This window comes from Pseudophryne corroboree, chromosome 11, assembly GCF_028390025.1.
Source record: "Pseudophryne corroboree isolate aPseCor3 chromosome 11, aPseCor3.hap2, whole genome shotgun sequence".
NCBI classification, from domain to species: Eukaryota; Metazoa; Chordata; class Amphibia; order Anura; family Myobatrachidae; genus Pseudophryne; species Pseudophryne corroboree.
In genome coordinates, this window is record NC_086454.1 from 257443101 (window position 1) to 257467359 (window position 24259).

The window sequence follows — 24259 nt, forward strand, 5'->3', positions numbered from 1 at the left end:
ACCCCACAGTCCCCTCCTTCAGTTGAGACAATTGACAACTCAGCCCTCATTATTCTGGAGAGAAACCTGGTTCTATTCATAAACAAAGGTGTAAGCCCTCTTCATAGAATCTCAAAGCTTAGTGTAAATAAGGCTATTGTATTCAGTCTGTGGGAAAGAAATGACTGAATTCCATTCACCTACCCTGCACTTATGTGTAATTTATTCGGAATACAATTAATCTTATTTTCTACTTCTGTACATAACTATGCGTAAGAACTTGTGAATCCCTCCCAACTATCATAGGCACAACACCCCTTCAATACCCCACAGCTGGACACCAAACACTACCCTCCAACCTTTGTCTGAGCCCTCCCAGCATGCAAAGAGGAATCTCTCTGTCCAAGAAGTTTTAAACTTACCATACTTGCTGACATTGTTAAGGGGAATATTAACTATAATATATTATTACGCTATTTGGGTTAAATATGTCACGATCGAGTCGCACGCTACAAGCTCACAAACTCCGCCGTATTTACACATCCCATGCGCACGAGACGCTGGAGCGTCCCTTACAAAATCTGCGGGGATGTGTACGCACGGGGGACCAGGCGACGAGCAGCATGCGCACACATTAGGGGTTTATACAAGGCATATGAATCATGATATTTTTCGACTCTGACAGTGTAAAGTAGCCTCATTGAAGTCGACATCGGAATCAGAATCCGTGTCCGTATCCACCATCTGGGTAAACGAACGCTTTTGTGACCCTGATGGGGCCTGCACCTAAGTCAAAGCATCCTCCATGGATTTCCTCCACACTTGTGTCTGAGACTCAGATTTATCCAGCCTCTTAGATAATGAGGCCACATTTGCATTAAGTGCACTTAACATGGTAACCAAATCAGGTGTCGGCTGTGCCGACATAGCCATCTCCAGCCCCGTTTCTGTGCCCCCAGCAACCCCCTCCGGGGAGTAACACTCAGCCTCAGACATGCCGACACGTAGCGCCGACACACCCACACACTGCCTCAGCTAGGGGACAGACCCACAAGGAAGCCCAGGGAGAGAAACACAGAGGGAGTATACCAGCTCACCCCCCAGCACCCATATATCCCACCAAACGAATATATGACAATAGCGCTGTTCTTAATGAATATATAAGCACCAAATATCTGTGCCCCCTCCCCCCGTTTTGCTCCCTTTAACGTGAATGGAGCCTGGAGGTCCCGGGCCAGTGGCTCCGGGAACAAGCAGCTAGGCGAACCAAGTGATCGAACCCTCTGGAGCTAATGGTGTCCAGTAGCCAAAGAAGCAGAGCCCTTAACTAAGTAGAAGTAGGTCTGACTTCTCTCCCCTCAGTCCCTCGATGCAGGGAGCCTGTAGCCAGCAGGTCTCCCTGAAAATAAAAAACCTAACAAAAGTATTTTCTAGAGAAACTCAGTAGAGCTCCCATAGTGCGTGTCCAGTCACTCCTGGGCACAAAGTCTAACTGAGGTCTGTAGGAGGGGCATAGAGGGAGGAGCCAGTTTGCACCCAGTCAAAGTCTTTTCAGTGTGCCCAAGCTCCTGCGGATCCCGTCTATACCCATGGTCCTTTTGGAGTCCACAGCATCTTCTAGGACGTAAGAGAAATAAATATATATATATATATATATATATATATATATATATATATATATCTAGCCATCTATTTTTACCTCTCTGGGAAAAAGCCATCCACCCTGCCTGTCCTCCGCAATCTTGTACAAATCGGAGTTGGCAAGAACACGAGCATCATGTGCTCACCCAGGCCAGCCAATATATACATCAGTGAAACTAAAAGAACGTTTTGAACAATTTTTAGTACAATGAAAGGTACACTGCATTTAAAAAATAAAATAAAAAAAATGGACAAATTTACTTACCAGTATTTATGGTCGACCACAGCCTGTAAGACAATAGAACGCCATCCCTTGCGGTTATAATAATCGCCGGGTTGTCACAGGGGGCAATGATGGGGATATGGGTCCCATCGATGGCACCGGCACACTGAGGGTACGCACGCCGCACAAAGCCTTGGATGGAGTCATCTAGGTGCTGCCCTTGCGGTAAGCAGATAAACTTTTTGTATAGTGTATCCAGTATAGCCTTCGTCACCTGGTGTATAACACTGCAGACAGTGGAGAGCCCAACACTGAACAAACAGGAGATTGTGCAGTACTCTCCTGGCGTAGCATATCACCACAGCGCAATCACCAGTCTCCTCCTTGGCTGGATGGGTGTCCGGTAGTGGGTGGTCTGCATAGTAAGTGCAGGGGTGAGTAGGTCCAGCAGGTATTGGAACGTTGGATGTGACATGAGAAAGTGGGTCATCCACTCCTCATCTTGATAAGCCTCCACAGTCTCCATGAGAACATCACCATGAGGTAGGTCTCTGGTCCACATTCTTCGCTCGGTCGTGGTACTCATTCGCATAACAGAAGCCAGGGTCTGCGAAATCAGGGTTCTCCTCCTGCGCAAATACTGGCGCCGAGTCCTGGCCCTCTCTGCCAAAAATAAAGCTCTCCTCCTCCAGGTTTAACTCTGCACTATAGAGCACAGAGTCAGAAGCTGCATCAGACTCTCACTTGCTGGGTCAAACAGCAGTAAAGCCCAATCAGGAACACAGGCATACACAGTGGTACTCCGTTGGCCATGATTGCTGCAATGAGGTGAGCAGGCCTGCCCTCCCTTCCTCCCTCTCTGTAATGACCTCATCTTTGTGGGCCTAAAAAAGGCCATTTCTAATGACAGTCTCATAAAATGCTGGGCCAACCCAGGTTCAGTATGAAAGGTGCTGACCCGGGACGTCCCGGCTCCAAATGCTGGTGTAAACGGGGCCCTACCCGGGAATGTCCCTGCATGATCCCGGGACCGAATTTCCAGGTAAGCCCCTGCATTTTTGGTATGAAAGGTATGACTGCACCTACCCCTTCCCCTCATTTCTCACCTTTCTCTGCTGTGTTTCGTGCTCACCTACTGTGTTAGATCTCACAAGCAATGCTCTTTCTTCCTCCAATAACCTGCTCAAGCCTTCTGATGCAAGTGCTATTTTAACATACTGAAACGATCGTTAGTGGTCTTGCTCCTATGCATATTTGTATGATGAAATCGGTAAGCTTCTGTTCTGTGTACTGCTGAATGTGCATCACTGCAGAATCTATGGTGCTTCGTAAATGCTGATGTAGAACATATGACCAGATGGTTTAGAGCCAATTATTGTACTGTGATGAGCAACAGGACCAGTGGCCAAGTTTAATGAGATCATTTTGCTAGACGGGGTCTGGTATGTAATGGGTTCCCGGCGGGTAGGGGACAGACGCCGCAATCCCGAAAGCGAGCGCATCGAGTCCCCTCGCGGGTTCACTATGCCTCGGGTCCGGTGGAGAGCTTCTCTCTCCACACTATTATATTCTCCCTTTGGTGGTGGACTTAACCACCACTCAAGTGGGAACTCTGGGCTTTGGTAGGGATTCCGAATGGCGCCACTTTGGTCTCCTGCCCGCCGGAATCCCGACATCTGGTAAATTAACTGCAACCCGCCAGAAGTGTGCTGCATACACAGGATCACTATAGGGTTAATTCAGATGTTACCGCTGCTCTGTGTTTTCGCACAGCGGGTGATCGGGTACTAAATGTGCATGCTTATCCACCGCAATGCACACGTGTGTGGGACAACACCAAAGGGCATCGCTGGTCAGCAGCGGGATGGTGCAAAAAATCCGTTTGCACCGGTGTTCGCAAGGTGATTGACAGAAGGAAGCCGTTTGTGGGTGGTAACTGACCGTTTACTGGGAGTGTTTGGAAAAACGCAGGCGGACGCAAGTGTTTTCAGGAAGGGTGTCTGACGTCAGCTCCGGCCCCAATCAGCCTGATTCTATCGCACTGGAGGAGTAAGTCCTGAGCTGCGCAGAGACTGCACACAATTTTAGTAGCTCAGCGTACACATAGCATCGCACACTTGCACGGCAAAAATACACCCCCCTCCCTTGTAGGCAGCGACTATCTGAACACAAGGACAGCACAAAATCGCATCCCAGCGGTCAGATGTGAATTACCCCCTATGTCTTGTCACTGCACAGCTTTCTTATAGGTATAAATAGGTGCACGGCTGTCAGAAGTAGGTAATAAGTGAAAGCAGTATGCTTTATATAGAAGAAATGACCTAGGAATTGTGCATTACAGTATACCAATATAAGCATTACCTTGGGTTTTTTATATAAAGTAATGTCATTCAGGGCAGTACGGGTGGTGTAATGGTTAGCATTCCTGCACTTAGGTCATGAGTTTGATTCAAACTATGGCCCTAGCTGTGTGGAGTTTGTATATTGTGGGTTTCCTCCCACAGTCCAAAAATATACTTTTAGGTGTAATTAGCCCCTGGCAAAAAAAATGAACCCTAGTGTATGCAGACTAGATGGGCCATGTCAATATCTGCAGTCAAAGTCTATGTCCGTTGTATAGGGTACCTAATAAGGATTCAAAGAATTTAGGATTCATCCAAATTCTTTTCGCAAGATATGTGTGCAGCCAAATCGTGATTCGCCTTGGATGTTCCAGCACGAGTCATGTCAATGAGTTAAAATTCAAGAAGAAACTCTAAACTTTAGGAGACGAGTCAAATGTTAGGTTACAATTAATTCCCACTACAGCCACTATTTTGCGTGAGAATAAACAGGATTAGGCACATTAAGCAGCTCCTCCCCTGTAAGGGGTCAGGTGTGATGCAGACGAAGCCCTACTTATGGGAGATTTCCTCGCAGGAGACGAAATCTCCCAATAAATCTGCAATAGATGCAGCCTCGGAGCTAGTTGAGGGAATTACTTGGATAGATCCCAGTCATTTAGCCCTGGAGCTAAATATCCACAAAACAATGGGGGTAATTCCAAGTTGATCGCAGCAGGATTTTTGATAGCAATTGGGCAAAACCATGTGCACTGCAGGGGAGGCAGATATAACATGTGCAGAAAGAGTTAGATTTGGGTGGGTTATTTTATTTCTGTACAGGGTAAATACTGGCTGCTTTATTTTACACTGTAATTTAGATTTCAGATTGAACACACCCCACCCAAATCTAACTCTCTCTGCACATGTTATATCTGCCTCCCCTGCAGTGCACATGGTTTTGCCCAATTGCTTACAAAAATCCTGCTGCGATCAACTTGGAATTACCCCAAATGTTTTCACCCCAATAGAACAACTTGTTTAAACATAATATGCACATTACAATTCAAGCATATCATAAAAAATATATAGTTGTACCTACTCTGGTTAAGGTGCCCTTTAATGAAAGGCTCTTTCAATTGTACAGTGCAACGGCATATGCTGGTGCTACATAAATATTAGTACTGCACCTAACCATTAAAGACTATTTTGATGATTTATGTAAACACTTTAATGAGAGGAATCTCTGGTGTATAACGCACAATCAACTTGTTTTAATATTTTTATTAATAAAGTATTGTTTCCAGCTTTATTGCTAGATCCCTCATTTTCATGGGGCGGTAGGACTTAACCAAGCAAATAATTCTATTGTGATTTTCTTGCTACCTTTAATGAAACTGGTACAATTATAGGGGGAAGGATTTCCTAGACGGCAATTAGCAGAGTTCTATACAGACTGAAAGACAACTTCAAACAGAGATCATTTATGAGTAGGCATATCTGAATACACTCATCTTGACTGACAACCAACGATGCAAAGTAGACAAAGGTCATCAAGCCAAAAACCTTGCTTGAAAAGTCACTTAAATACAATGTATGGGTCATCAAGCATCGTCTTACATGTCCACTTCTATCTCACACCACAGTATAGTTCCGGTGGACATTACAGAACACTGGCAACGTGGTAAATGTCTGCAGGTGCCTTATGAAAATGTATAGAAACCTGCTATGGCATTTGGTATTGAAGAAACACATGTAACCAGCACTGTGATCTCTGTGGAACATCTGATGAGTTTGTGCTTCAATGGCTACAAAGGAAAAAAAAAAGTTTCTATGTAAAGTGGATTTTTGTGGTGTGAATGCAAGTCCATCTGTACTCTTGAAAACAGGCATTTAAGTGTGCTACTTATGGCGGTGGTACGGTTATGGGACCTACAGAGTCACCTCTTTCTGTCTGTGGTAACATTGGAAATTCCAACTTTTCATAAATGGTTTCTGTGACAGGCAAGTACTGAGAGATCTCATTAGGCTCCGTGAAGAGGGGAGGAGGTACATGACTCAGGCTGCTGATGTTGCTCTCTCTGGATGTGTATTCTCGCAACATGAATGTCTTGTCAGACTCATGGTAGAGTCGAGTGTCATTCATTCGCATGAGGACACCGTCCACTCGGAGGAAGAACCTGAGGAGAAGGAAAAACCCGGAAGGCATGACTCTAATTTTGACACTCAGGCTAGAGACCCCATGGTCATGTAGCTCATCTTCAAACAGCAGAACTTCCTCAAAAAACATGATCTGCTCTCTGGTCTTCAGTTTCTCCGTGTTAATACGTTCTGCAGTTGGGACAACATCAAAAATCAGGTTGCTGCCCAGCAGAGTTCCCTTGTAATCCGTTGTGTACGTCCAGTCATAAGGCTTCACAATTTCTTTGCTGTGCTCACTATCGGACCTACTCTCTTGCCACTCTTCAGCACAGGCTACTTTGACAGCCCCTTGATTCTTGTTCACTCTTTTGAGTGCATCCCTAGCGTTGAACTCAATACCAAAACCAGAGGAGTGTTGAATCCTTAAGACATTGTCCCCGAACATCATCTCAGGGAGACAGGGCATGTGCATCTCCTCTGCCATTTTTTCAACATCTGCTGATTTCATAATGTGGGTCTTGATGGCTGTCAGCTTCCATGGTCCAAAGCTGAAGTCTTGATTACTACTTTTAAAACCGTGAATCATCATAGCTGGTCTATCAGGGTCTGAAAATAAAAAGACTTGATAAGTGCAAGCAAAATGTAAACATACTTCGATGAAACCACCTGAATGGGTGAACATCTGAATTCCTACGCCACCTTTGAAAATATACCACCAACAATTTGAGATGGGTTACTTGCAATACAGAGATAAGGCCGAAACACTTTAGAACCTACTGGCAGCCTACACAATTAGTTTTCAGGCTCTTTGTGCTACGCTTTGTTATTACAGAGGGTGACCACTTAAATAAACCTTACAAATAGAACTTAGATGTTTGAACTAGAGATGAGCGGGTTCGGTTTCTTTGAATCCGAACCCGCACGAACTTCACTTTTTTTTTCACGGGTCCGAGCGACTCGGATCTTCCCGCCTTGCTCGGTTAACCCGAGCGCGCCCGAACGTCATCATGACGCTGTCGGATTCTCGCGAGACTCGGATTCTATATAAGGAGCCGCGCGTCGCCGCCTTTTCACACGTGCATTGAGATTGATAGGGAGAGGACGTGGCTGGCGTCCTCTCCATTTAGATTAGATTTAGAAGAGAGAGAGAGAGAGAGATTGCTGTGATACTGTAGATTAGAAGAGAGTGCAGAGTGCAGACAGAGTTTAGTGACTGACGACCACAGTGACCAGTGACCACCAGAGACAGTGCAGTTGTTTGTTTTATTTAATATATCCGTTCTCTGCCTGAAAAAAACGATACACAGTCACACAGTGACTCAGTCTGTGTGCACTGCTCAGCCCAGTGTGCTGCACATCAATGTATTGTATATAAAGCTTATAATTGTGGGGGAGACTGGGGAGCACTGCAGGTTGTTATAGCAGGAGCCAGGAGTACATGATAAATAATATTATATTAAAATTAAACAGTGCACACTTTTGCTGCAGGAGTGCCACTGCCAGTGTGACTAGTGGTGACCAGTGCCTGACCACCAGTATATTAGTAGTATTGTATACTATCTCTTTATCAACCAGTCTATATTAGCAGCAGACACAGTACAGTGCGGTAGTTCACGGCTGTGGCTACCTCTGTGTCGGCACTCGGCAGGCAGTCCGTCCATCCATAATTGTATTATATACCACCTAACCGTGGTTTTTTTTTTCTTTCTTTATACCGTCGTCATAGTCATACTAGTTGTTACGAGTATACTACTATCTCTTTATCAACCAGTGTACAGTGCGGTAGTTCACGGCTGTGGCTACCTCTGTGTCGGAACTCGGCAGGCAGTCCGTCCATCCATAATTGTATTATAATATATACCACCTAACCGTGGTTTTTTTTTCGTTCTTTATACCGTCGTCATACTAGTTGTTACGAGTATACTACTATCTCTTTATCAACCAGTGTACAGTGCGGTAGTTCACGGCTGTGGCTACCTCTGTGTCGGAACTCGGCAGGCAGTCCGTCCATCCATAATTGTATTATAATATATACCACCTAACCGTGGTTTTTTTTTCGTTCTTTATACCGTCGTCATACTAGTTGTTACGAGTATACTACTATCTCTTTATCAACCAGTGTACAGTGCGGTAGTTCACGGCTGTGGCTACCTCTGTGTCGGCACTCGGCAGGCAGTCCGTCCAACCATAATTGTATTATATACCACCTAACCGTGGTTTTTTTTTCATTCTTTATACCGTCGTCATACTAGTTGTTACGAGTATACTACTATCTCTTTATCAACCAGTGTACAGTGCGGTAGTTCACGGCTGTGGCTACCTCTGTGTCGGCACTCGGCAGGCAGTCCGTCCAACCATAATTGTATTATATACCACCTAACCGTGGTTTTTTTTTCATTCTTTATACCGTCGTCATACTAGTTGTTACGAGTATACTACTATCTCTTTATCAACCAGTGTACAGTGCGGTAGTTCACGGCTGTGGCTACCTCTGTGTCGGCACTCGGCAGCCCGTCCATAATTGTATATACCAGTGACCTAACCGTGGTTTTTTTTTCTTTCTTTATACATACATACTAGTTACGAGTATACTATCTCTTTATCAACCAGTCTATATATTAGCAGCAGACACAGTACAGTGCGGTAGTTCACGGCTGTGGCTACCTCTGTGTCGGCACTCGGCAGCCCGTCCATAATTGTATATACCACCTAACCGTGGTTTTTTTTTCTTTCTTTATACATACATACTAGTTACGAGTATACTATCTCTTTATCAACCAGTCTATATATTAGCAGCAGACACAGTACAGTGCGGTAGTTCACGGCTGTGGCTACCTCTGTGTCGGCACTCCGCAGCCCGTCCATAATTGTATATACCAGTGACCTAACCGTGTTTTTTTTTTCTTTCTTTATACATACATACTAGTTACGAGTATACTATCTCTTTATCAACCAGTCTATATATTAGCAGCAGACACAGTTCAGTGCGGTAGTTCACGGCTGTGGCTACCTCTGTGTCGGCACTCGGCAGCCCGTCCATAATTGTATATACCAGTGACCTAACCGTGGTTTTTTTTTCTTTCTTTATACATACATACTAGTTACGAGTATACTATCTCTTTATCAACCAGTCTATATATTAGCAGCAGACACAGTACAGTGCGGTAGTTCACGGCTGTGGCTACCTCTGTGTCGGCACTCGGCAGCCCGTCCATAATTGTATACTAGTATCCAATCCATCCATCTGCATTGTTTACCTGAGGTGCCTTTTAGTTGTGCCTATTAAAATATGGAGAACAAAAATGTTGAGGTTCCAAAATTAGGGAAAGATCAAGATCCACTTCCACCTCGTGCTGAAGCTGCTGCCACTAGTCATGGCCGAGACGATGAAATGCCAGCAACGTCGTCTGCCAAGGCCGATGCCCAATGGCATAGTACAGAGCATGTCAAAACCAAAACACCAAATATCAGTAAAAAAAGGACTCCAAAACCTAAAATAAAATTGTCGGAGGAGAAGCGTAAACTTGCCAATATGCCATTTACCACACGGAGTGGCAAGGAACGGCTGAGGCCCTGGCCTATGTTCATGGCTAGTGGTTCAGCTTCACATGAGGATGGAAGCACTCAGCCTCTCGCTAGAAAACTGAAAAGACTCAAGCTGGCAAAAGCACCGCAAAGAACTGTGCGTTCTTTGAAATCCCAAATCCACAAGGAGAGTCCAATTGTGTCGGTTGCGATGCCTGACCTTCCCAACACTGGACGTGAAGAGCATGCGCCTTCCACCATTTGCACGCCCCCTGCAAGTGCTGGAAGGAGCACCCGCAGTCCAGTTCCTGATAGTCAGATTGAAGATGTCAGTGTTGAAGTACACCAGGATGAGGAGGATATGGGTGTTGCTGGCGCTGGGGAGGAAATTGACCAGGAGGATTCTGATGGTGAGGTGGTTTGTTTAAGTCAGGCACCCGGGGAGACACCTGTTGTCCGTGGGAGGAATATGGCCGTTGACATGCCAGGTGAAAATACCAAAAAAATCAGCTCTTCGGTGTGGAGGTATTTCACCAGAAATGCGGACAACAGGTGTCAAGCCGTGTGTTCCCTTTGTCAAGCTGTAATAAGTAGGGGTAAGGACGTTAACCACCTCGGAACATCCTCCCTTATACGTCACCTGCAGCGCATTCATAATAAGTCAGTGACAAGTTCAAAAACTTTGGGTGACAGCGGAAGCAGTCCACTGACCAGTAAATCCCTTCCTCTTGTAACCAAGCTCACGCAAACCACCCCACCAACTCCCTCAGTGTCAATTTCCTCCTTCCCCAGGAATGCCAATAGTCCTGCAGGCCATGTCACTGGCAAGTCTGACGAGTCCTCTCCTGCCTGGGATTCCTCCGATGCATCCTTGCGTGTAACGCCTACTGCTGCTGGCGCTGCTGTTGTTGCCGCTGGGAGTCGATGGTCATCCCAGAGGGGAAGTCGTAAGCCCACTTGTACTACTTCCAGTAAGCAATTGACTGTTCAACAGTCCTTTGCGAGGAAGATGAAATATCACAGCAGTCATCCTACTGCAAAGCGGATAACTGAGTCCTTGACAACTATGTTGGTGTTAGACGTGCGTCCGGTATCTGCCGTTAGTTCACAGGGAACTAGACAATTTATTGAGGCAGTGTGCCCCCGTTACCAAATACCATCTAGGTTCCACTTCTCTAGGCAGGCGATACCGAGAATGTACACGGACGTCAGAAAAAGACTCACCAGTCTCCTAAAAAATGCAGTTGTACCCAATGTCCACTTAACCACGGACATGTGGACAAGTGGAGCAGGGCAGGGTCAGGACTATATGACTGTGACAGCCCACTGGGTAGATGTATGGACTCCCGCCGCAAGAACAGCAGCGGCGGCACCAGTAGCAGCATCTCGCAAACGCCAACTCTTTCCTAGGCAGGCTACGCTTTGTATCACCGCTTTCCAGAATACGCACACAGCTGAAAACCTCTTACGGCAACTGAGGAAGATCATCGTGGAATGGCTTACCCCAATTGGACTCTCCTGTGGATTTGTGGCATCGGACAACGCCAGCAATATTGTGTGTGCATTAAATATGGGCAAATTCCAGCACGTCCCATGTTTTGCACATACCTTGAATTTGGTGGTGCAGAATTTTTTAAAAAACGACAGGGGCGTGCAAGAGATGCTGTCGGTGGCCAGAAAAATTGCGGGACACTTTCGGCGTACAGGCACCACGTACAGAAGACTGGAGCACCACCAAAAACTACTGAACCTGCCCTGCCATCATCTGAAGCAAGAAGTGGTAACGAGGTGGAATTCAACCCTCTATATGCTTCAGAGGTTGGAGGAGCAGCAAAAGGCCATTCAAGCCTATACAATTGAGCACGATATAGGAGATGGAATGCACCTGTCTCAAGTGCAGTGGAGAATGATTTCAACGTTGTGCAAGGTTCTGATGCCCTTTGAACTTGCCACACGTGAAGTCAGTTCAGACACTGCCAGCCTGAGTCAGGTCATTCCCCTCATCAGGCTTTTGCAGAAGAAGCTGGAGGCATTGAAGAAGGAGCTAAAAGGGAGCGATTCCGCTAGGCATGTGGGACTTGTGGATGCAGCCCTTAATTCGCTTAACAAGGATTCACGGGTGGTCAATCTGTTGAAATCAGAGCACTACATTTTGGCCACCGTGCTCGATCCTAGATTTAAAGCCTACCTTGGATCTCTCTTTCCGGCAGACACAGGTCTGCTGGGGTTGAAAGACCTGCTGGTGACAAAATTGTCAAGTCAAGCGGAACGCGACCTGTCAACATCTCCTCCTTCACATTCTCCCGCAACTGGGGGTGCGAGGAAAAGGCTCAGAATTCCGAGCCCACCCGCTGGCGGTGATGCAGGGCAGTCTGGAGCGACTGCTGATGCTGACATCTGGTCCGGACTGAAGGACCTGACAACGATTACGGACATGTCGTCTACTGTCACTGCATATGATTCTCTCAACATTGATAGAATGGTGGAGGATTATATGAGTGACCGCATCCAAGTAGGCACGTCACACAGTCCGTACTTATACTGGCAGGAAAAAGAGGCAATTTGGAGGCCCTTGCACAAACTGGCTTTATTCTACCTAAGTTGCCCTCCCACAAGTGTGTACTCCGAAAGAGTGTTTAGTGCCGCCGCTCACCTTGTCAGCAATCGGCGTACGAGGTTACATCCAGAAAATGTGGAGAAGATGATGTTCATTAAAATGAATTATAATCAATTCCTCCGCGGAGACATTGACCAGCAGCAATTGCCTCCACAAAGTACACAGGGAGCTGAGATGGTGGATTCCAGTGGGGACGAATTGATAATCTGTGAGGAGGGGGATGTACACGGTGATATATCGGAGGGTGAAGATGAGGTGGACATCTTGCCTCTGTAGAGCCAGTTTGTGCAAGGAGAGATTAATTGCTTCTTTTTTGGGGGGGGTCCAAACCAACCCGTCATATCAGTCACAGTCGTGTGGCAGACCCTGTCACTGAAATGATGGGTTGGTTAAAGTGTGCATGTCCTGTTTTGTTTATACAACATAAGGGTGGGTGGGAGGGCCCAAGGATAATTCCATCTTGCACCTCTTTTTTCTTTTCTTTTTCTTTGCATCATGTGCTGATTGGGGAGGGTTTTTTGGAAGGGACATCCTGCGTGACACTGCAGTGCCACTCCTAAATGGGCCCGGTGTTTGTGTCGGCCACTAGGGTCGCTAATCTTACTCACACAGTCAGCTACCTCATTGCGCCTCTTTTTTTCTTTGCGTCATGTGCTGTTTGGGGAGGGTTTTTTGGAAGGGACATCCTGCGTGACACTGCAGTGCCACTCCTAGATGGGCCCGGTGTTTGTGTCGGCCACTAGGGTCGCTAATCTTACTCACACAGCTACCTCATTGCGCCTCTTTTTTTCTTTGCGTCATGTGCTGTTTGGGGAGGGTTTTTTGGAAGGGACATCCTGCGTGACACTGCAGTGCCACTCCTAGATGGGCCCGGTGTTTGTGTCGGCCACTAGGGTCGCTAATCTTACTCACACAGTCAGCTACCTCATTGCGCCTCTTTTTTTCTTTGCGTCATGTGCTGTTTGGGGAGGGTTTTTTGGAAGGGACATCCTGCGTGACACTGCAGTGCCACTCCTAGATGGGCCCGGTGTTTGTGTCGGCCACTAGGGTCGCTAATCTTACTCACACAGCTACCTCATTGCGCCTCTTTTTTTCTTTGCGTCATGTGCTGTTTGGGGAGGGTTTTTTGGAAGGGACATCCTGCGTGACACTGCAGTGCCACTCCTAGATGGGCCCGGTGTTTGTGTCGGCCACTAGGGTCGCTTATCTTACTCACACAGCGACCTCGGTGCAAATTTTAGGACTAAAAATAATATTGTGAGGTGTGAGGTATTCAGAATAGACTGAAAATGAGTGTAAATTATGGTTTTTGAGGTTAATAATACTTTGGGATCAAAATGACCCCCAAATTCTATGATTTAAGCTGTTTTTTAGTGTTTTTGGAAAAAAACACCCGAATCCAAAACACACCCGAATCCGACAAAAATAATTCGGTGAGGTTTTGCCAAAACGCGTTCGAACCCAAAACACGGCCGCGGAACCGAACCCAAAACCAAAACACAAAACCCGAAAAATTTCAGGCGCTCATCTCTAGTTTGAACAGCTACATTTATGGTGTACATCAACAGTTTTTTCCAACCATTCTCCCAGCCCAGCACAACAAGCAAAGTTAGCACCTTTGCTGATGCTCTCCTGTCTTTTATCTAATTGACACGGCGTCGTATGTAGATTTCTGTTAGTATACGGCAAGAGAACACAGGGCCATTTTAAAAAAGGAGAGAAAATAAGGGTGAGTTGAGAAAGAAGCTTTTGGCTTACCAGGATGGGAGGCCAACCAGTGTGCTTCTTAAATGCATAATGGAGCAGATGTATTAAGCCTGGAGGCAGCACAAGGAAGTGATAAACCAGTGATAAGTACAAGGTGATAAACGCATTAGCCAATCAGCTCCTGTTATCAGCCTACTGATTAATGCAAAGTGCAGTGGCTCCCAAATACGGTTTGCAAGGCATCCCAACAGGTTGTAAGGATATGCATGCTTAGACACAGGTGACTTAATTAGTACCTCAGTCAGTTTGATTATACCATCTGTGCACAAGCAGGGATATTCCAAAAACCTGGACTGTTGCCTTGAGGACATTTTTGGGAACCAGTGGCAGAGTGTATGGCCGCTTCCCATCAGCGATGATGGGATGGTCGCGCATGCAAAATCTTCCAACATGCCCGACTGATCCCTTCATTGGTCGGCCACATCTGGCAGAATGGGGGTCATTCAGGTGCAGTTGTTCTTCCTACTGTTGTTGCAATGATTTGACATAAGCAATTGTGATTACATGCTAATATGGGCAGAAGGTAACCCAGGTAAAAGGACGCCCACTAAGATCACATATTTGCTTACGGCACCACGATTGCAGAAACATCGGTAACACTGTCACACATCGGGTTGCCACGCACAGCCTGAGTAACTCTGAAGACACGCAGTCTGAGCTGCTCTTCCAGGAAGCACAGCCCTCTCCAGTAGCAGGTGTGATCGCAGCTGCTCATACATGCACGCCCATAAAACACTATCCGAACAGCCATGACACACCAGCGTTCGCAAGACCACTCCTCATTACCACCCCCAAACACTGACTTCCTGTCACTCACTTTGCAGCTAAAATTTTGATGCGACCGCACTCGCGAATCATTGTAGCTTATACACATGTGCAAAAACACTGATCAATATGCGTACAACCGCTGCTTTGCGTCCGCACCTGATATAAAATAAGATTTTACTCACCGGTAAATCTATTTCTCGTAGTCCGTAGTGGATGCTGGGAACTCCGTAAGGACCATGGGGAACAGACGGGCTCCGCAGGAGACTGGGCACTCTAAAAGAAAGATTAGGTACTATCTGGTGTGCACTGGCTCCTCCCTCTATGCCCCTCCTCCAGACCTCAGTTAGGATACTGTGCCCGGAAGAGCTGACACAATAAGGAAGGATTTTGAATCCCGGGTAAGACTCATACCAGCCACACCAATCACACCGTATAACTCGTGATACTATACCCAGTTAACAGTATGAAATATAACTGAGCCTCTCAACAGATGGCTCAACAATAACCCTTTAGTTAGGCAATAACTATATACAAGTATTGCAGACAATCCGCACTTGGGATGGGCGCCCAGCATCCACTACGGACTACGAGAAATAGATTTACCGGTGAGTAAAATCTTATTTTCTCTGACGTCCTAGTGGATGCTGGGAACTCCGTAAGGACCATGGGGATTATACCAAAGCTCCCAAACGGGCGGGAGAGTGCGGATGACTCTGCAGCACCTAATGAGAGAACTCAAGGTCCTCCTCAGCCAGGGTATCAAATTTGTAGAATTTAGCAAACGTGTTTGCCCCTGACCAAGTTGCAGCTCGGCAAAGTTGTAAAGCCGAGACCCCTCGGGCAGCCGCCCAAGATGAGCCCACTTTCCTTGTGGAATGGGCTGTTACTGATTTAGGATGCGGCAATCCAGCCGCAGAATGCTCCAGCTGAATTGTGCTACAAATTCAGCGAGCAATAGTCTGCTTAGAAGCAGGAGCACCTATTTTGTTGGGTGCCTACAGGATAAAAAACGAGTCAGTTTTCCTGACTCCAGCCGTCCTGGAAATATAAAATTTTAAGGCCCTGACTACGTCCAGTAACTTGGAATCTTCCAAGTCCCTAGTAGCCGCAGGCACTACAATAGGTTGGTTCAAGTGAAAAGCTGATACCACCACCCTAGGGAGAAACTGGGGACGAGTCCGCAATTCTGCCCTATCCATATGGAAAATCAGATAAGGGCTTTTACATGACAAAGCCGCCAATTGTGACACACGCCTGGCCGAAGCCAAGGCCAATAACATGACCACTTTCCACGTGAGATATTTCAAATCCACAGTTTTAAGTGGCTCAAACCAATGTGATTTTAAGAAACTCAACACCACGTTGAGATCCCAAGGTGCCACAGAAGGCACAAAAAAGGGGCTGAATATGTAGCACTCCCTTTACAAATGTCTGAACTCCAGGCAGTGAAGCCAGTTCTTTCTGGAAGAAAATCGACAGAGCCGAAATCTGGACCTTAATGGAACCCAAATTTAGGCCCATAGTCACTCCTGACTGTAGAAAGTGCAGAAAACGACCCAGCTGAAATTCCTCTGTTGGGGCCTTCCTGGCCTCACACCACGCAACATATTTTCGCCAAATACGGTGATAATGGTTTGCGGTTACTTCTTTCCTGGCTTTTATCAGCGTAGGAATGACTTCCTCCGGAATGCCCTTTTGCTTTAGGATCCGGAATTCAACCGCCATGCCGTCCAACGCAGCCGCAGTAAGTCTTGGAACAGACAGGGCCCCTGCTGTAGCAGATCCTGTCTGAGCGGTAGAGGCCATGGGTCCTCTGATATTATTTCTTGAAGTTCTGGGTATCAAGCTCTTCTTGGCCCCTCCGGAACCACGAGTATCGTTCTTACTCCTCGTTTTCTTATTATTCTCAGTACTTTTGGTATGAGAGGCAGAGGAGGTAATACATAAACCGACTGGTACACCCACGGTGTCACTAGACCGTCCACAGCTATCGCCGGAGGGTCCCTTGACCTGGCGCAATATCTAGTTTTTTGTTTAGGCGGGACGCCATCATGTCCACCTGTGGCCTTTCCCAACGGTTTACCAACAGTTGGAAGACTTCTGGATGAAGTCCCCACTCTCCCGGGTGTCGGTCGTGTCTGCTGAGGAAGTCTGCTTCCCAGTTGTCCACTCCCGGAATGAACACTGCTGACAGTGCTAAGACGTGATTTTCCGCCCATCGGAGAATCCTTGTGGCTTCTGCCATCGCCATCCTGCTTCTTGTGCCGCCCTGTCGGTTTACATGGGCGACTGCCGTGATGTGGTCTGATTGGATCAGTACCGGCTGGTTTTGAAGCAGAGGCCTTGCCAGACTTAGGGCATTGTAAATGGCCCTCAGTTCCAGAATATTTATGTGTAGGGACGACTCCTGACTTGACCAAAGTCCTTGGAAATTTCTTCCCTGTGTGACTGCCCCCCAGCCTCGAAGGCTGGCATCCGTGGTCACCAGGACCCAGTCCTGTATGCCGAATCTGCGGCCCTCTTGAAGATGAGCACTCTGCAGCCACCACAGTAGAGATACCCTGGTCCTTGGAGACAGGGTTATCAGCCGATGCATCTGAAGATGCGATTCCGACCACTTGTCCAAGAGGTCCCACTGAAAGGTTCTTTCATGGAACCTGCCGAATGGAATTTTGCTTCGTAAGAAGCTACCATTTTTCCCAGGACTCGTGTGCAGTGATGCACCGATATCTGTTTTGGTTTCAGGAGGTCTCTGACTAGAGATGACAGCTCCTTGGCTTTCTCCTGCGGGAGAAACACTTTTTTCTGTTCTGTGTCCAGAACCATCCCCAGGAACAGCAGGCGTGTGGTAGGAACCAGCTGTGACTTTGGAATGTATAGAATCCATCCGTGCTGTTGTAGCACTTCCCGAGATAGTGCTACTCCGACCAACAACTGCTCCATGGACCTCGCCTTTATAAGGAGATCGTCCAAGTACGGGATAATTAAAAACTCCCTTTTTTCGAAGGAGTATCATCATTTCTGCCATTACCTTGGTCAAGACCCTCGGTGCCATGGACAGTCCAAACGGCAGTGTTTGGAATTGGTAATGGCAATCCTGTACCACAAATCTGAGGTACACCTGGTGAGGATGGTAAATGGGGACATGTAGGTAAGCATCCTTGATGTCCAGGGATACCATGTAATCCCCCTCCTCCAGGCTTGCAATAACCGCCCTGAGCGATTCCATCTTGAACTTGAATTTTTTTATGTATGTGTTCAAGGACTTCAAATTTAAAATGGGTCTCACCGAACCGTCCGGTTTCGGTACCACAAACAGTGTGGAATAGTAACCCCGTCCTTGTTGAAGTAGGGGCACCTTGACTATCACCTGCTGGGAATACAGCTTGTGAATTGCCTCTAGCACAGCCTCCCTGCCTGAGGGAGTTGTCGGCAAGGCAGATTTGAGGAAACGGCGGGGGGGAGACGCCTCGAATTCCAGCTTGTACCCCTGAGATACTACTTGAAGGATCCAGGGATCCACCTGTGAGCGAGCCCACTGATCGCTGAAATTTTTGAGGCGGCCCCCCACCGTACCTGGCTACGCCTGTGGAGCCCCCGCGTCATGCGGTGGACTCAGAGGAAGCGGGGGAAGAATTTTGATTCTGGGAACTGGCTGACTGGTGCAGCTTTTTCCCTCTTCCCTCGTCTCTGTGCAGAAAGGAAGCGCCTTTGACCCGCTTGCTTTTCTGAAGCCGAAAGGACTGTACCTGATAATACAGTGCTTTCTTAGGCTGTGAGGAAACCTGAGGTAAAAATTTTTCTTCCCAGCTGTTGCTGTGGATACGAGGTCCCAGAGACCATCCCCAAACAATTCCTCACCCTTATAAGGCTCTATGTGTCTTTTAAAGTCAGCATCACCTGTCCAGTGTCGGGTCTCTAATACCCTCCTGACAGAATGGACATTGCATTAATTCTGGATGCCAGCCGGCAAAATATCCCTCTGTGCATCCCTCATATATAAGACGACGTCTTATGTTTGCAAAATAGTATCCCTGTTTGACAGGGTTACAGACCACGCTGCAGCAGCACTATCTGCAGGTCTCAGTCTAGTACCTGAGTGTGTAAATACAGACTTCAGAATAGCCTCCTGCTTTTTATCAGCAGGTACCTTCAAAGTGGCTGTATCCTAAGACGGCAGTGCCACCTTTTTTGACAAACGTGTGAGCGCCTTATCCACCCTAGGGGATATCTCCCAGCGTAACTTATCCTCTGGCGGGAAAAGGTACGCCATCAGTAACTTTTTAGAAATTATCAGTTTCTTATCGGGGGAACCCACGCTTTTTTACACTTCATTCACTCATTGGATGGGGGAACAAAACACTGCCTGCTTTTTCTCCCCAAACATAAAACCCTTTTTTAGTGGTACTTGGGTTAATGTCAGAAATGTGTAACACATTTTTTATTGCCGGGATCATGTAACGGATGTTCCTAGTGGATTGTGTATATGTCTCAACCTCGTCGACACTGGAGTCAGACTCCGTGTCGACATCTGTGTCTGCCATCTGAGGGAGCGGGCGTTTTTGAGCCCCTGATGGCCTTTGAGACGCCTGGGCAGGCGCGGGCTGAGAAGCCGGCTGTCCCATAGCTGTTACGTCATCCAGCCTTTTATGTAAGGAGTTGACACTGTCTGTTAATACCTTCCACCTATCCATCCACTCTGGTGTCGGCCCACAGGGGGCGACATCCCATTTATCGGCATCTGCTCCGCCTCCACATAAGCCTCCTCATCAAACATGTCGACACAGCCGTACTGACACACCGCACACACACAGGGAATGCTCTGACTGAGGACAGGACCCCACACAGCCCTTTGGGGAGACAGAGAGAGAGTATGCCAGCACACACCAGAGCGCTATATAATGTAGGGATAAACACTATCACTGAGTGAATTTTCCCCAATAGCTGCTTGTATAAACAATATTGCGCCTAAATTTAGTGCCCCCCCTCTCTTTTTAACCCTTTGAGCCTGAAAACTACAGGGGAGAGCCTGGGGAGCTGTCTTCCAGCTACACTGTGAAGAGAAAATGGCGCCAGTGTGCCGAGGGAGATAGCTCCGCCCCTTTTTCGCAGACTTTTCTCCCGCTTTTTTATGGATTCTGGCAGGGGTAATTATCACATATATAGCCTCTGGGGCTATATATTGTGATTATTTTGCCAGTCAAGGTGTTTTTATTGCTGCTCAGGGCGCCCCCCCCCAGCGCCCTGCACCCTCAGTGACCGGAGTGTGAAGTGTGTATGAGGAGCAATGGCGCACAGCTGCAGTGCTGTGCGCTACCTTGGTGAAGACTGAAGTCTTCTGCCGCCGATTTTCCGGAACACTTCTTGCTTCTGGCTCTGTAAGGGGGACGGCGGCGCGGCTCCTGGAACGAACACCAAGGACGGGTCCTGCGGTCGATCCCTCTGGAGCTAATGGTGTCCAGTAGCCTAAGAAGCCCAAGCTAGCTGCAAGCAGGTAGGTTCGCTTCTTCTCCCCTTAGTCCCTCGTTGCAGTGAGCCTGTTGCCAGCAGGTCTCACTGTAAAATAAAAAACCTAACATATACTTTCTTTCTAGGAGCTCAGGAGAGCCCCTAGTGTGCATCCAGCTCGGCCGGGCACAGAAATCTAACTGAGGTCTGGAGGAGGGGCATAGAGGGAGGAGCCAGTGCACACCAGATAGTACCTAATCTTTCTTTTAGAGTGCCCAGTCTCCTGCGGAGCCCGTCTGTTCCCCATGGTCCTTACGGAGTTCCCAGCATCCACTAGGACGTCAGAGAAAAATGCTTCTCGGTGCCCTAATTTCCGACAACCCTTTTAATAGAGATCAAGGTAAATTAAATGGATTTTAATAATCTTGATCTACTAGTCTTAAGCAAAACCCTTACCTAGTAATGTAATATGTAAATTACTCAAGCACAAAGACTCAATTAAACCATAAGCACATGGTAAAAGATGAGGTATTTGATATCAGTTTGGATGGTCGACCATGTTATGGTCGACAGTCATTAGGTTGACCACTATTGGTCGACATGGACACATGGTCGACACATGAAAAGGTCAACATGAGTTTCACATTTTTTTCTTTTGTGGAACTTTTCCATACTTTATGATCCACGTGGACTACGATTGGGAACAGTAATCTGTGCCGAGCGCAGTGGTAGTGGAGCGAGGCACCTTGCCCGAAGCAAAGCAAGCCATGCGAGGGGACACGGTGCACTAAGTGGGGTTCCCCGTCACTTTAAGCAGAAAACGACACCAAAAAAAGGTTAAAAAAAACTCAGGTCGACATTTTCATGTGTCGACCATTTGCCCATGTCTACCAATAGTGGTCGACCTAATGACTGTCGACCATAACATGGTCAACCATTCATACCGGAACCAAGGTATTTACCCCCAAACATAATAAAACTCAGCTTTTATTTCCCCGCTAGGGTCACTTACAGAAGGTCACTTAGCACATAGCTCTGCTAATGGCTGATGTACAAAACAGAAAAACTGTAACAAAATTGCTGCCTTAACTTCCAGTTCATTTTAATACTATACCTGGGTGAAATACATACTGCATGTTACTATACAAAAAAACAAAACCACTTGCTGAAAAAGCAATCAAACCATATCAGTAATCTCTTGACATTTGAAAAACATTTGGGAACGAGGTGATTAGGCAGCATGGCAGGCAATGGTTAGATCGCTGCCTCACAGCATGTATTGGCTTTGAAACCCAACAGGGCCCTATCTGTGTGGAGTTTGTATATTCTCCTAATTTAGCATGAGGGTTTTCCAGGTGCTCCTGTTTCCTCCCACATTCCAAATACATACCAGTAGGTTAATTGGTTTCTGTCAAAAAAAATAACCATAGTGTGTATGTATATCCATTTGATAGGAAATATTGACTAGAAACTCCACCAGAGCAGGGATTGATATGATTTTGTGCGGTCTACCTGTTCAAAACAGGTGATGGCAATCATACATTAAGGAAGTACAGTAGCAGAGCATTTGTCCCTCCTTTAATGGGTCATGTTGGGAGGTATGGATTTACCTATTTGGTGGGCTAAATTCTAGACCCACATTTCACCTGGTTTTAAATCACCAAAGAACCAATGTAAATAATAGGGTGATGGTATCGGTATGCCGGTGGTCAGAATACTGACACCTACTAGGTAAGTATGCTAAGCCTAAAATCTTACCTACCTAACCCTCCCTCCCTGCAGCCTGACCCTAACCTTCCCCAGTGGCGCCTAATCCTAACACCCCTCCCCCGGTGATGTCTACCCCTAACCTCCCCCCCTTCCTGCGACATAAACCTAACCTCCCCCACCGCCATGGCCTAACCCTAAGCAGCACCGGCATACTTATCTTCGGGATGCTGGCAGTCGGGATTACGGCATTGGTATTGAGATCGATATTGGATTTCTGAGCAGTATTGGGATTCAGGTGTCATGCTTCTGACAGCCAGCATTCAAACACTGGGATCCTGACTGGATCCCTTCATAAGTACCCCGATTTAAGGAGCTATATTCTCTATTTCCCTCATTCTCTCTACACACACACAGTAGAAATACCTAAACAGAAGCACAATACAGAATACTGGTATGTTGGCCCAGAAAACGGGATATACAGTCAGAGCCGGGCATAGGCAAACTAGGCAATGCCTAGGGCATTTGGTATGCTTAGGGGCACCAGCAGCTTCTGCTGATTAAAATGATATGCGACATGCCTATATTCTGTGTGTGACTGCGGCTGTATCTGTATACAAAATGCTACGTTGCGTGTATTCCTGGAAATCACTGTAATGTAGCATTTCGTATGCAGATACAGCCGCAGTCGCACACAGAATATAGGCATGCTGCATATAATTTTAATCAGCAGAAGCTGCTTGTGCATCCTAGCCATATAGTAATTCAAATAATGTGCATTTTCATAAACAAAAGGCGCCCAACGTTAGCAGAGCTGCCAGATGACTCATGCCAGGCATCTCCTGCAGAACTAGCGGCGATGCTAGGGGGCACCAGTCAAAATCTTGCCTAGGGCATCATATTGGTTATGGCCGGCTCTGTATACAGTAGCAGACAGAGCTTACCAGACCCTCCAACATGGCCCGCCCCAATAGGTACAAAATGCTGTTTCTGGACTTCCCTCTTAATTTATGATTTCCATCACCTGTGTTGAACTAGTTAAATGATAAGAAAGCTGTTTCTTCACAGGTGATTGCAATAAGAAATTAAGAGGGAAGTCCAGAAACAGAGCATTTTGTACCTAGTGGGGCGAGTCATTTTGGAGGGTATGGCTTACTCCTAGTAGCAGACCTGTCCTAGCAGAGTATCCCTGTGATGAGAGAGCACCATGTGCATCAGCTGTCAGGGCAGCCATACCTCATACTCATACACATACAGCACATGCAGTAGCCCAGAGCCCCGTATCCCTATGCCGCCACAGCGCGGCCTACACATGATGAGCACCGCCATACTGACCAGACAAGCGCCGTTCTCCCTTCCCGGCACATAACCCCGCCCAGTCGCCTTCCAGCCAAGCACCATGCCCATCTCATTGACTGACAGCTGCGCTGTCCAATCACAGGTAAGAGTCCAGACATCCAGTACCGAACAAGTGACGTAATCAGGAATCACCCGCGGAATCCCTGCGAGAGGCGCGATTAGGGCCGGATGCTAGCAGCCAGTCGGGAGAGACTTTTGTTGAGTGTCTACCAATCAGAAGAGCGGTTACATATGGTCATAGTGGAAGGTGGCTAAGAGATCAGGAAGTAATCGGAGCAAGCTGCAGAGATGAATTCCCTGGAGCAGGCAGAAGGTGTGCTATGTGTATGGCTGTGTGTGCCGTGACTGGTATAGTAGTGTCAATACTGGTGCTATGTGTGCCATGACTTGTATAGTTGTGCCAATGCTGGGGGTGCTGTGTGTGCAATGAGTGGTATAGTTGTGTTAATGCTGGGGCTGTGTGGGCAATGACTGGTGTATCTGTGCCAATGCTGGGGCTATGTGTGCCAATGCTGGCAGTGCTGTGTGTGCAATGACTGGTGTATCTGTGCCAATGCTGGGGCTGTGTGTGTCAATGCTGGGGGTGCTGTGTGTGCAATGAGTGGTATAGTTGTGCCAAAGCTGGGGCTGTGTGTGCCATGGCTGGTGTATCTGTGCCAATGTTGCAGCTGTGTGTGCCATGACTGGTGTATCTGTGCCTATGCCTGGGCTGGTTGTGCCATGACTCATATAGTTGTGCCAATGCTTGGGCTCCTTATGCCA

The 24259-nt window shown here is 47.1% G+C and overlaps 2 protein-coding genes across 3 annotated transcripts in view; one reads left to right on the forward strand and one right to left on the reverse strand.

The window, feature by feature from the left end:
- CNEP1R1 (CTD nuclear envelope phosphatase 1 regulatory subunit 1) overlaps positions 1-24259 on the forward strand; it is a 118196-nt gene that overhangs the window by 38849 nt on the left and 55088 nt on the right. The window contains exon 1 of one of the 2 annotated variants that reach the window (XM_063945349.1): positions 23634-23810. The exons of the other annotated variant lie outside the window; for it this stretch is intronic. Coding sequence (XP_063801419.1) covers positions 23786-23810 — 25 coding nt within the window. The 5' untranslated portion in view covers positions 23634-23785. Of the gene's footprint in view, positions 1-23633; positions 23811-24259 lie in introns of those variants that run through there. 2 annotated transcript variants of the gene reach the window in all.
- Positions 5434-23639, reverse strand: TIPRL (TOR signaling pathway regulator). Its single transcript, XM_063945347.1, has 2 exons — positions 23474-23639; positions 5434-6912 (listed from the first exon to the last, which is right to left on the reverse strand). Exon 2 carries the CDS (start codon positions 6893-6895, stop codon positions 6071-6073), a length of 825 nt encoding a protein of 274 aa, XP_063801417.1. The 5' UTR covers positions 6896-6912; positions 23474-23639; the 3' UTR covers positions 5434-6070.